Source organism: Gadus morhua, chromosome 8 (assembly GCF_902167405.1).
Source record: "Gadus morhua chromosome 8, gadMor3.0, whole genome shotgun sequence".
NCBI lineage: Eukaryota > Metazoa > Chordata > Actinopteri > Gadiformes > Gadidae > Gadus > Gadus morhua.
The window spans coordinates 9,529,735-9,543,479 of record NC_044055.1 but is presented as its reverse complement, the minus strand read 5'-3'; the positions used below and the strand labels follow the sequence as shown (position 1 = coordinate 9,543,479).

The following is a 13,745-nucleotide window of genomic DNA, read 5'->3' as shown; positions in this document are numbered from 1 at the left end:
GAATTGTTTAATGTCACTGGAATATATTAACGGATTAACCTGTTTTAGTCCAGGTCATGTATTATCCATATCTCTTCAAACATTTTTGCATACGATATTTAGGATAAAGTAATTAACGTTTGAAATGGTATGGTTTGTGTCATTTAGGTACAAGGTTAGTTATGGCTAAGTATTGACTTGATTCACCGCAATTGAGGTGTTGAATATTACAACTTTAATTGACCAGCAACTTTCCCCAAACTAATTAGGCAGGATATGCCCTGAACCGTCATCAATTAGTGGGCGGCAGTCTGAAAAAACTGGGACCACAACTTTGATGTGTGGGCGTGTCTAACACCTCAGCTTTACAATTAATCAATTATCAGTTAATTGGTGGTGGCAAAAACAGTGATAATCTAAATCAACAACTCAACATATCTCCGTCCATCACCCCCAACAGTCAATGATCAGAAGACACTGCTGCTTTCTAGATTTTTATTGCAATGATAAGATATAGATATATTTCAAGACATCCAATTAAATTACTCATAATATTGCATGAGACAGTCTTGGGTGGGAAATGACGTCGATCCAAAACCACTAAGTGGGTGAGAAACTGTTGTTTTCCCGACCAGAGATCCAACAGGAAGGGTCTGTACATGTTCAGAAAGCGACACGATGCGAAGCAGCAGCAGCAGCAGCAGAATAGAGTAATACAACACACAACAGACCGACACTCAGGGACAGATTAGCTTGTGTGTCTATGGAACGCTCCGACACCATCAGAGTGCTGCTACTACTGGCACGGTTCTTCCAGAAGACCGCGACACAGAAAGAAGAGAGACATGAAAACTAAAACGAGAACGAAAAAAAACAAACAAACAAAGATATAAGAATAAGTGAAGAGCGGAGTGGCTTGAAAAAAGAGGTTCCCGAGCGTTTTGAGAGAAATTGAGGCTGTGGAGGTCCTACAGAGTGTTCCAATGTTCGTTCAAAGTGAGGGAGGAAACAAAGAAAATAATGACAAGTCAAGCAAGTAAGGGGGTTGATTTCACTTCTGGACATTCAAATGATCACAAGTCTGGAGTTTCTACGCTAAAAGAGTCTAGACACGCACGCGCACATTTTTCATAAGCACTCGCCACGTTATGCAATATTGTCATGGGGGGGAGCTGCAGATGTTGGTCAACATAATGTGAGCGACTGGTTGCCCAATCTGCCCATTAATGATTCACTAGTTCTGCGAGGGAGGCACGCGTAGCATTGCTGTACAGTATCGAACGACGCGACGACTCTGATACCACTGACATTAATGTTTAGTGACATCCAACGTTACAGCATCAGAATAACAGTGACGACAAATCGACAATTAAGCCCCTCGTGAGGATCCCATCATTGGCCAATTAGCTTGCTACTGGGGAGGAACTCAAACATCAGAAGCAAGTAAACTAAACCAAACCAATTCCTGTTACTGACGATATTACTGTTCAAAATGAACAAGCTGTTTCACCATGTCTCGGACTGAATGCAGGTGTGTATATATATATATATATATATATATATATATGATATCAATAAAATCCATTTATAAATGATACAATTCTTTTATATATATATATATATAATTAAATATTATCCTCGCTGTGAGTAAAAACTAAAACAAATGCAGCAATCCTCGCCAGAAGATGGCGTCAGCACAGGAAGTGGTGGCAGACCCTGGATCCACAGGTGTAGCCCCGCCTCCTAAACACCACTGGGCGCCTCATTGGTTCTCAAATGGATGACCTGGTCATTTCAGGTGGTAGGTGGCAAGTGGAGACTACAGCCAGGGGGAGGGGCTGAAGAGAAAGCCACGCCTCCTCAGGCCCCGCCCCTCTCCACACCTGAGCTAGAAAGAGAACACTGGACTCATGGATCGGTTGGCGTGGGATAACTCATGAAATCAGTCCAGACACGTTTGACTTGTGTCTTTCAGATCAAACTGAATATATTAGGACCCTTTGCTGGGCTTAAAAAGAAAAACAAAAAGGTTTAGGATGTGGCATTTTTTAAGTGTTACCCAACGAAAAAGTTTTTCCGAAATGCATCCTTTGAGCTTAACATGCATAGTAACATTATACCAAGGTGTACTATGTTCATTTGGCACTAGATTTTGACGGCATAATTCTTGTATTTTCCCCCCTGTTGTAAATCGGAATATTGACAATTATGTAGGACAACAATTAACTGACAACAGAAATCAAAGGAAATCGCGTCTAATCTGCAGTTTCCAAAAAAAAAAAAAGGGATGGAGCTGCATCAAAAGGTGGACGCCATGTTGGACTGAGTCCCTTACAGAGAGGGCCCGCTGCGTCCCCTCATTCATCTCAGCACCTTCAGAGAGACAAAGGGCCTCCCCCACTCGGTTGGGGGATCGGGTCCTGGTATAGGGGTGGGGGGGGTTGGGACCTAGTCCCGGTACGGGGTAGGGAAGCGGTTCAGGTCCTGGTACGTGGGTGGGCGATCGGGTCCCGGTATTGGGCAGGAGATCGGGTGGAGAGGAAAGCAGGCTGATTTGGTCCGGTTCAGATTAGTTTAAACAGACGTTTCTATTGGTCCGCTCTCGGCTCAAGTGTTGCCTGAGGAACACTGGGACTGACCGACAGGAAGGAGGGAGCAGGGAGCAGGCAGCGCGTCTCCGTAGATAAGGAACCGGACGACATGGTTCAAACACACAGAGGGCACGCCGCTCAAGGCAACGCCAATCAAAGTGAGGCGGGAACATTAACCGTTTAAAGTGATGTAGGAGGCAGGAAGTGGCCTTTGGGCGGTGGGCGGGGGAGGGGGAGGGGAAGTGATCAGGGAGACAGGTTCATTCCTCAGGCAACAAAAATCATGGCAGTTTCCCCCCCCCTCCTCCCTTCCAGAGGCAGAAGACGGTGAAGATTTGGGTTTCTACCAAGAGGCTCCCGTTGTGTGGGCCTTATTCGACTCGTTTTCTTTCATCTTTCACCCCCCCCCCCCCCCCCCATTGTCATCGTCGCTCCACCTTAACACCGTTGTGGTCCTCGCCCCCCAACACCAACCTCGCTCACACCTGGTCTGTATGGTTGCATGTCTAGTGGAAGAAGGTGGTCTTAGAAGGTACAGAGAGACAGAAAGAGATACGGAGAGACCGGATGTGTTCAGCAGGGGGGGGGGGCAGGACGGTCCTGGGGATACCGCCCCGAAGGAAGGGACAGAGACAGAGTCACACAGAGAGGTAAAGAGAGAGAGGACTGGTGATGAAGAGAATAGAGTTTATAGTTTTAACAGCCGGGAGGCTTCGTCTCCGCGCCTCCTCGCTCCTCTGCCTCTTTCTTCTTCTCCTCCTCCTCCTGCTCCTTTTCGTCCTCCTCCTCCTCCTCCTCCGTGTGCTGCTCCAGCTCCTCCCTGGTGATCATCTCAAAGTCGTTCCCGTTGCTGTGCTGCGAGCCGTCCTCCTCGCGCCTCTCGCTCTCCGTGTCCGAGTGGCGCTCCGCCGCCGCCGCTCCCGCTCCCGCCGCTCCCGCCGCTCCCGCCGCTCCCGCCGCTCCCGCCGCTCCTGATACGCCTGCCTCCTTGTTCTCGGGATCATCTTCCTCCCCCTCCCCCGACTCTTCCGGACACTCTGGCTTCACCATCTCATCCTCCTCCTCCTCCTCCTCTTCTTCCTCCTCCTCCTCTTCCTCCTCCTCCTCGCCGTCCTTCTCGTCGCTGTCTGACTTGTGTGTCTTGGCGGGGGCGGGGCTGGAGGTGCTGCTGCTGGTGGCGGTGGTGGAGGTCACCGGGGCGCTGGCGTCTGCGACTGCGGCGTCCGCATCGGCGTCGGCGTCGGCGTCTCCGTCCCCATCGCCGTCCCCGTCTCCGTCCCCGTCTGCGTCCCCATCTGCGTCCGTCTTGTCGGAGGCCTTCTTGGAGCGGGGGCCCTTGTACTCGTGTGTGTAGAGCGGCCGGAAGGAGTCGATGAAGCCCACATCGGCGGTCAGGTTGGGCAGGAACCAGAAGTGGTGGCGGCCGCCCGTCACCAGCCAGATGAGCAGGAAGAGGATACAGCGAGCTGCGGACACACAGAATCGGAATAATAATCACAATCATCAATTAGCGCAATTTCCTCATCCAAAAAAATCATACATCATTATGAAAATAATAATCATAAATGATCATCATCCGATTAATTATACATAATATTAAGAAGAAGAATAATCATAACACAAATAAATCATACATAATAATACAAATTAACATAAATGAGCAGTCTACATTGCTGCTATCCTCTGCATATAAATCCACCAAATTGGCATTTTATAATGCAAAAACAAGCTCTTACTGTATAATCTTTTTACAAACACGCTTGAAGAACGTTTATTCAAAGTAGGAGATTATACAAGAAGGAAGCCTTTTCTGAGCGTTTCTCATTTGCAGACTCGTATTCAAAAAAGAATAAAAAAGGAGAAGAAGTGCGTTATGACTGAGCATCATTTTAAAATGTGCATTCATTCAAATAGATATATACAAACACAAACATGTATACTGTATAACATACCTTAGCTTTAACCCCCCCGTTAGATATATACAAACACACAAACATGTATACTGTATAACATAGCTTAGCTTTAACACCCTGTTATACAAACATGTATACTGTATAACATAGCTTAGCTTTAACACCCTGTTAGATATACACAAACACAAACATGTACACAGTATAACATAGCTTAGTCTTCCCTGTTCTTTATAGTCGTTCTTCAGTTAGTTTATCAAAGTGCTTTATGCCTGCTCATAACGCGGCTCTTCTTAATGCTGTCGACTGCTCTATTCACTTGAATGGGCCTTCCCAATGTTCGGCGGTCAATTATTTTTGTCGTCAAGCATAATTGACCGAAAAGTGAATTCCTTGCCTCTGATTCACCTCTCTCGTACCACTCCACAAGCAGTCCGGTAACTTATCAACCCCGGCGCATTCGGTTGCTAAGCGACCTCGGCTTATCTGAAGCCTACCTTCGGGGTGGTGCGCCCTGCCTGGGCATGTTTTCCCCGATAACACCCCGGCGTTCCATACATCCTCCCGTACGTACGTGTGGCCCAGCGCTACTCACCGACGGCCAGCAGCAGGATGCTAGCCACGAAGCAGCCCGCCGCCACGCTCAGGTAGTACACGCCCACGCGCATCTCAGCCGGCCACAGGGGGAAGAGCGTGGCCGCGATCACCGCGATGACTAGAGAGGGACGGACACACACACACACACACACACACACACACACACACACACACACACACACACACACACACACACACACACACACACACACACACACACACACACACACACACACACACACACACACACGTTGAGGACCCAGCGGTGGGGGGGGTGCACAGAGACGTAAAAGAGCCCACTCCTCTGCACACAGACTCACCGAGGATGAGCCCCATAGCAAAGGTCTTGAAGTGGACCGGGTCGTAAATCCACACAAACACCTGTGGACAGCGGGGAAGAGCGTTACCGAGGCAGGCTCAAGATGAATCATCCACGGCTGCTCCGATGGGCTTTCGGTATTCTCATGCCTTTGTGGTCTTCTTTACAGCGACTGAATGTCCATTCTTAAGCGGTCAACGCGCTGATGGGCTTCAAAAGCGAGGTTTGGCTGGCTGTACAGGGCAATCAGCCGGCCAACTGACTCACTCATACATATACATTAAGGGAGGAAATACTCATGCATTGATGCTTAGCGAGGCAGACCAACGTTTACAAAGTCAAAGATAAGTCATCTCAAGAGGTCGGCTTTCCCCGGGTTCAGAGTTCATCTAGAACATTCAGCGCTAAGTCGGGGTCAATTGTCGCTTCGACTCTCTACGAGAACACATTCAGTGCCAACGCTGAAGGTTTACCATGCAATTGGACACTTGAGGTGTGCATTAAATGCACGCGCGCTCTCTCCCTCTACCCCTCTCTCTCTCTCTCCCTCTCCCCCTCTCCCTCTCCCTCTCCCCCTCTCCCTCTCACCCCCTCTCACCCCCTTCCCTCTCTCAGTGTCTCTCTACCTCGTTTCCGTCCAGGAAGAGTTGGTCCTCGTGGGGCTCTAGTTTAAACTTCTTCTTCGCGTCCTTCTTCTTCTTGGGGGAGCCGGGGCTGTCGTCCTGCAGAGAAAACACAACCCCTGCGCCGTTACACATCATATACACACACATGCATTCAGTGGTGAACCTTCAAAGGCCCGTCAGTAATGGCCCAAGCCAATGGATGACAAAATGGAAACTTCATAAGGCCCATCGCTAGGGGTCATGGTGACAGATGATCTGGATCTGGATCATTTGTCTACTTGACGATGAGATGACAGATACAAGGTAAGATAAGATGACAGACAAAACAATACAGGTATGACTATTTGGCATGCGAGTGTATTTCTTTTAGCATTCCTTTGCCATGTGCAGTGTGTGTTATAGTACGAGAAGCAGCAAGTCGACGATATAGCGTAAAGAGTCTAGCATCAAAATGGCAGCAATGTGTGTACGTACGCCCTTCTCCTTCTTAGCCTCATCAGAGTCCTTCTTCTTTTCTTTGTCTTTTTTCCCCTTTTTCTCCTCCTCCTTGCTGCTGTCCCCCTTGGTCTTCTCCTTCTCCTTCTCCTTCTCCTTCTCCTTCTCTTTCTCCTTCTCTTTCTCCTTCTCTTTCTCCTTCTCTTTCTCTTTCTTGATCTCCTTCTCCGGCTTCTTCTTCATCACTTTGAGAGCGCGGTGGAAGAACTGCTTCTTCAGGAGTCTACCAACAACAACATAAACCACTGATTAAACACGTGTTTTTGAGGCACTTACTATTAAGCAAAAACAAGCATTTCGTAACTAATCACACTACGGAGGACTGAAGGGGCTTTGAGTGCTGGCAGTGTTTTGCATGCAGGCGAATGCGATCACTGATGTACACTAGTTAGGACACGCTCATTAAACCTGTTGGCAGAAACTACAATGACAACCACGGGTTGTTTTGACTGGAAGAGTTGGCAACAGTGCGCAACATCAATTATTGCCAGCATAGTGCAGACATGACGATTGATTTTAAATAAAATAATAATGCTACTGTTTAAGTGTTTTGAAACTGAGAAATACTAGAGAGTGGTTCTAGCCAGGGGTGTGAGGCTAATACAAACCCCCCCCCTCCCCCACCTCTGATAGCTCTGGTGGCTCAAGGTCATGTGTTCCCCCAGACAGGTGATCAAACAACAACAGACGGCATGCTTTCCGCTATAAATCGAATGTGTGCCAGTTAGATGGCCTTGTGTTTGCTTTGGCCCGTTTTGGCACAGAGGCACCAGACGTACAGCTGGCCTAAGACAACACACTTTGAAAAGTTTACTACGAATCAAACATTAACCTAATTCATTCTAAAAACACATCTCTTTAAGACAGTGGAACTGCCTTAAAACTACATGTCTAGGACAGTGTAACCGTCTAAAACAGATCTTAAACTAAATCTCTGTAAAACACATCCAAACACAAAGAAAACCATTCATGCTGTGCATATCCCCAATGTGACATTTCTCCAGTTATTGGGTCTGAAATGAGAGCAAACAGGGCGTACAGAGAGCGGTTGTGTGTCAGCGAGGTCTGTCCACGGCCTACCGGTTGCAGTAGTCGACCACCGACTCTCGGGTGGTGAACAGGGCCTCCTCTCCCTTCTTGGCCTTGGCCCACTTGGAGTCCAGCAGACAGTCCACAGCCTTGGAGGCTGCAGGGCAGATGGAGCGGAGCAGCGCGTTGTTTTGAGGTTAGACACAGGATCAGGGAAGAAAGGACGCATTCAGACATGCGTGTCTAGGGATTCACCGATCATGCACAGCAAAAGGTACTAAGAAAGGTAGGACAAAGTTGCCGTGTGCCGTAACCATGGCGATAACACGCCCCCATCCCTCTTTCCTAGACCTCTCAGCCCCAAACGCATTATTTAAGAACTCAAGGTGTGCTTAAACAGTGGGTTCATTGTCCCTTTAAACTGTAATGGTATTAAGCATCGGTACTCTGAATCGGCAAGTGCCCAAATGTAAGCACTTGTGCTTGGTCTGAGAAAAAGGGGAATCGGTGCATCCCTATGCATAACGGCGGTTCGGGCTGCTCGATTATGGGAAAAATCATGATCACGATTATTTTGGTCAATATTGAAATCACGATCAAACGATTATTTTTAAGTTTGAAAACATGTTGTATTTATTCAGCATTTCTCTCCTAAAAAAAAACTTTGGAACTGAGAACTATACAACAAAAAATACACAAAATGGTCTAAAAGAAAATGTTCCAATCTAAAATAATATAAAGTAGAGCTGTCAAGCGATTAAAATATTTAATCGTGATTAATCGCATTAATGTCATAGTTAACTCTAATTAATCGCGATTAATCGCAAATTATTTTTCTATGCTAAATATCCCTTGATTTTTTTGTCCCATAATTCTTCTCATTTTAATTCTCTTATCAACATGGTGAAGTGCATCGGCTTGCCTTGTGCAAATGATTTTTTATTGATTTTTTTAACAACACATTATATGATTTTTTAACAACATTGGCATATACACTGATCAAAACAGGACGATACAAAAAAAGAGCCTATAGTGCAATTAAACGACTGCTTTGAACAAATGTCATTTGAACATAGCATTCAGGCTACTGCTTCTTTGTTTTGAGCCAAAGAAAAAAAAAAAAAAAAAAAAAGTTTTTTTTTTTTATAAAATAATTGCGTTAATCGTGCGATAAAAAAAATTAACGCCGTTAAATTTGGTTTGCGTTAACGCCGTTAATAACGCGTTTAACTGACAGCTCTAATATAAAGATATGTATCCAGCTGTTTTGCCCTTTCTATAAAACATAAAATAAATAAATAAAATAAATCTCTTCTTTTTTTTTTAAAAACTCGATTATGTTAAATTTTTGATCGTTCGACGCTAAAATAGAAATCACGATCAAAATTTGATTAATCGCCCAGCCCTAACGACACTAAAAATAAATATCAGGCACTTTCAGAGTACATTGCACTGAAAAATTGCCATTTGTGTCAACAGCTTTCGGCTCGGGATTTTAGAAATATTTTGCTAGTATTACTTTCAAGTAAAGGTAGTCTGCACTTGAAATGGAAATCAATGCCTCAATCACTCCAAACACTGAATTTCGAGCCACAACTTTGTTCTTTAGCATGTTGCCCTCATGTACGTTTTACATAGCTCACCACAATGTAACTGTCCCTTCATGATACAGGTGACCATATAGAGTCTGCTATGCTTATTAAAGGATAGCATTTCCAGACACATGTCCGGATCTGTCACCTGCTATTACTTGGATAGGACTAAAACAAACAGCCGATCCAGAAGCTGTTGATATGATGCGTCACAGCCATGGAGAAGCGATAAAAGAAAGAATCTATAACAATCTACATAAAATGGACACTGACCCCCAAAAACAGAAGGTTTGCCCTAAAGACCAAAATAAAGCAGCGCAGCACATTAAAGACCGTCATCCTCCTCTTCAGCTGTTCAACTTAGGTTTTGTCCTACTTAGATTTGTGTCAGTTCATCTGACTCAATTCATCTAACACTTCTTCTGCTCTTCAACCACTAGGATTAAACTGTGGCAGTCAAGTGGGGCCTGTAGAAATCACGATCAAGTGGGGCCTGTAACACCAGATTGTACGTTTGAAACATAATTTTGTGGTAACTCCTCCTGATTGCACAGACTACGGCCATTATCACAGCATGTATATGGTCTGGTGTTAAATATTTATATAGTTGGGCTCCCCCCCCCCCCCCCATACACTGATGCAGTATGGTAGACTGCAATACCAGGCTCGGTTAGGCCTGTCACGATAACATTTTTTTCTGGGCGATTGATTACCCTAAAGTTATTGCGATAATATTGCAGTTTTTCAACTAATATAATGATAATGGCATAATAATGCAAGTACACCCTCTCGAAGATCAATAAACTTTTATTTTTAACAAAAAATGCTTGAGGGGGTTTACTTGTTGTGCCCTGTAATTATGAGCCCGAGCCTGATTTCAACCCGACATTTGGCCTACTCTGCTAAATTAATATAATATCATAAATATAATGTATAGAACGCCGGTCATTATCGGGAAAATAAGCCCCGACAGGACACCTCCGCTGCGCGTCGGTGTCCTGTTCGCCCTGAAGAGAAGAGGCTTATTTTCGAAAGTGACCAGCGACGTTTTATACATTATCCCGCTTATTACACGGCTACGTGCCTAACATTCGTAGTGTTGATCAGCAGAGAAAAAGTCGTGCGTGCGCGTGCGACAAAGAGAGAGATGAAGAGGTGGCGAGAGGACTGACCGACAAAGTAGTCCACCCGGTGGCCGATCATGCTGGTGGACTTGGTTGGGCAGTTGAACCGGACATACTTGGCCACCGCCTTCTCCTCCTTGGTGGGCTCACTCGCCTCCTGCAGGAGCACATGTGTACACACACACACAACAATGTACCCGTGTACGTTCACATACCCACTGACGACTCAGTGTTTCCCCCTATAGGCATTCAGTGGCGGCGCACTGCCTCTGCACATTCTTTTTTTTTTGCAAATAACTAAATATGTTTCCGTCAAGTTTGAGGCACATTTGCACAGTGATCCGGTCTCATCAGATACCGCGACTCTGTTGGTTGTTGTGTCATAACTGGAAGCTCAATGTGTCAATTCTTCTCAAAAGTTCTCACCAGAAGTAACCATTTAAAGGGTTATTTTTCAATAGATTTGCATGCCCCCAGACCCCCCCTAGCGTTGCTAGGTTACCAACTCACAGCACCACTGCTGCAAAAGGAATCTAGGGAAAACACTGAATATGATTAGATGTACAATTGCCCTCTTTAATCCTTCATGCTAGGTTGGGGCGGTATCAAGGAATTTAGAAGTACAGAAGGTATGAAATTTAATACAGTCAAAAATACAAACGCACCTCTTTCTGTTAAACTTTTTCCCGACATCTTATGAATAAATGTTTTATCATGTTGATATGTGTTTTGGCAATGTTTTGAAGCAGGATATATAATTAAATAGTTCAAAGTACAGTCTTCACATTTGCATGATTGTTTTTCAGACTGAGATGCCTGGGAAACTGAAAGTTACAGTTATAGCAGCACACTGCCTTGTGGTGGTGTATCAAAATAATCACATCTCATGTTTGAAAGTATATAATTGTTTAAGTTCTAACGATATTGGATATTCAACCGATATAGACGCAGGGAACTGAAGACGCCATCACCGGTAGGAGGCCAAGGTGTCTAGAGAACTATATCAGGCATGGAGACGGTCAGCTAGCAGCACTGGTCATCGTTCGGTTATTGTTTCTACACAAGAGGCTAATGACAAAGTACACTGCCCTAAACAGTAGCCTAACTCAAACACCATTAATGTGGATACATTAAATTTAATTGCTCTTTAGAAGTGCATCCCACTAGCTCTACAACAGTAAAAAGCTGTAGAAAAACAGCGTTGCCAGTGGAACTCCGGTCTGGTTGTAACGTATATAGGCTGTATATAATCCAGGTTAAACATACTTTCCATGTGTACATTAGTGGAACTTGCTGACTCTGAAAAAAACAACAACACGATTGCACAAGTAGAACCTACTTATTGCGATTTGGGCCACATCTATGGAAGAAGGGCGCTTATGTCCTATTCATAATTCTATAGGCCAGATGTATTTAAAAGCAAGCAAGACTTCGATGATGGTATATTGCATATTAGAATAGAGACAATTTCATACATAATACAATGACTTTTTTAAGCAGTAGCTCAGCTTTATTAATTGTTTACACAAATACCGTCATAAACCCAGGTGAAAAAAGATACCACCCAAGCCTACACTCTGCTATACTATTCGAGCTACAAGCACCTAAGAAATGTTAGGAAGGGACTCAGAATAGTGGCATCAATGTATTGATAGGGTTTCATACTATACCAACCACTTCTATCAAAGATCAATTCTATCCTCTTGGAAATAAACTAGAATCTCTTGGGTTTATATTTAAGTGAGGACATTTCACTGACAAGCCACTTTACAGCAGAAACCCTATGGCCGTTAAAGACACAGTAATCTGTACAATTTGGGACATGTCACATCTTAATTTTGCTCACATGGGAAATGGAAGAAAAAAAAAAAAAGGTGCTTTGTCAGCTTAGCTGAACTGTCTATATGCTGAGAGCCTGCATAGTAGAGTTCACAAGCGGGTGCTAACAGACAGCTGCTGATCAGGGCAAAAGCAGGGATGTGGGGTTCTCTCTGTGGATGTACCAAGACCAGCATCCGCCTGCCAACCTGAAGTGGTGCCCTGCATGTCAACACACAGGCATCAGCGAGAGAGCGGGAGAGCGAGACAGAGAGAGAGAGCGAGAGCGACAGGGGGAGAGGGAGCGAGACAGAAGCCGTTAGGGCCCCTGTGACTACGGCTATATATTCTACCTGGAAAGAACGCACAGATATCATCTTGAATCTACTCCCTTATGTCAAAGACCAGTCACACACCAACACACACAGCCCTCTCAGGGGGCCCACAAAGCAAGCTCAGCTTGCCAGCACTTGGCCATTTCCCCAGAATGCAAAGCTAGTTGGCTAGTATTACACAGGAGAAACTATGTACAACAGTTGATTGAAACTGCTGCACCGTGCAAAAAATGTATTAGGACCAAACACAACATATCTTAATGTGGAAGATTTTACTGCAAAGCAGCACGCAAACATGTCAAAATAACACAGCAGCCACAATGTAAACAAGAAAACCAACCACCTCAAAATGTAAATGAATAGCAATGCTTCATTTCGTGAATACCTCTTCCCCTGTATCAGACCATGCGATAGAGACTAGGAGAGGCTGTACTGTTGTGCAACCCAACACATGTTAACTATTGTATAATGCCGGCCTCGTTATGATGCAGGCATGTCATGCAATGGCCTCTTTCCGATATCCTGACTTAAGTATTTTTACAGAGTAACACGTTTGACGTTCTCTAATGAAGATCATTATCTGCCATGATCTGTGAGACGCAGGCCTCGTCTTTCCTTCTGTGCGGTTGGCACTGCAGCTGTAGCCGGTGTTTACTGAAGAGTTGTTTATTTGCGGTGTAATTAACGTGTGTAGCGCAGAGAGGGAAGGATCTGACGCAGATTAGCGGGCTAACGTTCTCCAACCAGTTGAAATGGATGCACTTGTCTTGTGTTTGGACACAAGAGAAGCTCGCCTGCTAGCGAGCTTGAAGCGGCGGCTGTCGCATTTTGAACCCCAGGGCGTTTTCAAGGCCCTTTGTGGGAACCTAAACGTGCTTCAACAAGTTTTCAAAAATAAAAACATTGGCACAGTTTGTCCAAACAGCTAAAGCTAGCGTAGTTAGCTATACTGTGCGCTCATCTATTCGCCTGAGAAGGTAAACACTTGGACTGGTTGTGGTCGTGATATGTCATGAGAACGTTTGTAAAGTCGTGTATGTTTCTATAAATTGTCGCTTGGTTCGCCCGCAAGAGGCTTTAGGGGAAAGATGTTACCTGGATCCGCTTCTTGTGCCTCCTGCGCTCCGCCATGATCCTCCAACTCAGCTCTTCTTCTGACGTGTACGCGCATGCGCATTGTGAGTACTATCCGGAGTCGCAGACTCAACTAATATACATTTACATTTAGGGCATTTAGCAGACGCTTTTATCCAAAGCGATTTACAATAAATAATAATTATTGGTATTTGTGGTCACCAAATTAGTTGGTAATTATTAACAACTAATTATT

General features: G+C 45.0%; 1 protein-coding gene across 1 annotated transcript; it reads right to left on the bottom strand.

The window, feature by feature from the left end:
- Positions 1 to 460: 460 nt before the first annotated feature.
- On the bottom strand, positions 461 to 13,579 carry sec62 (SEC62 homolog, preprotein translocation factor). Its single transcript, XM_030363219.1, has 8 exons — positions 13,511 to 13,579; positions 10,311 to 10,419; positions 7,598 to 7,703; positions 6,497 to 6,740; positions 6,023 to 6,118; positions 5,398 to 5,458; positions 5,076 to 5,195; positions 461 to 4,036 (listed from the first exon to the last, which is right to left on the bottom strand). Exons 1-8 carry the CDS (start codon positions 13,544 to 13,546, stop codon positions 3,267 to 3,269), a joined length of 1,542 nt encoding a protein of 513 aa, XP_030219079.1. The 5' UTR covers positions 13,547 to 13,579; the 3' UTR covers positions 461 to 3,266.
- Positions 13,580 to 13,745: the final 166 nt, after the last annotated feature.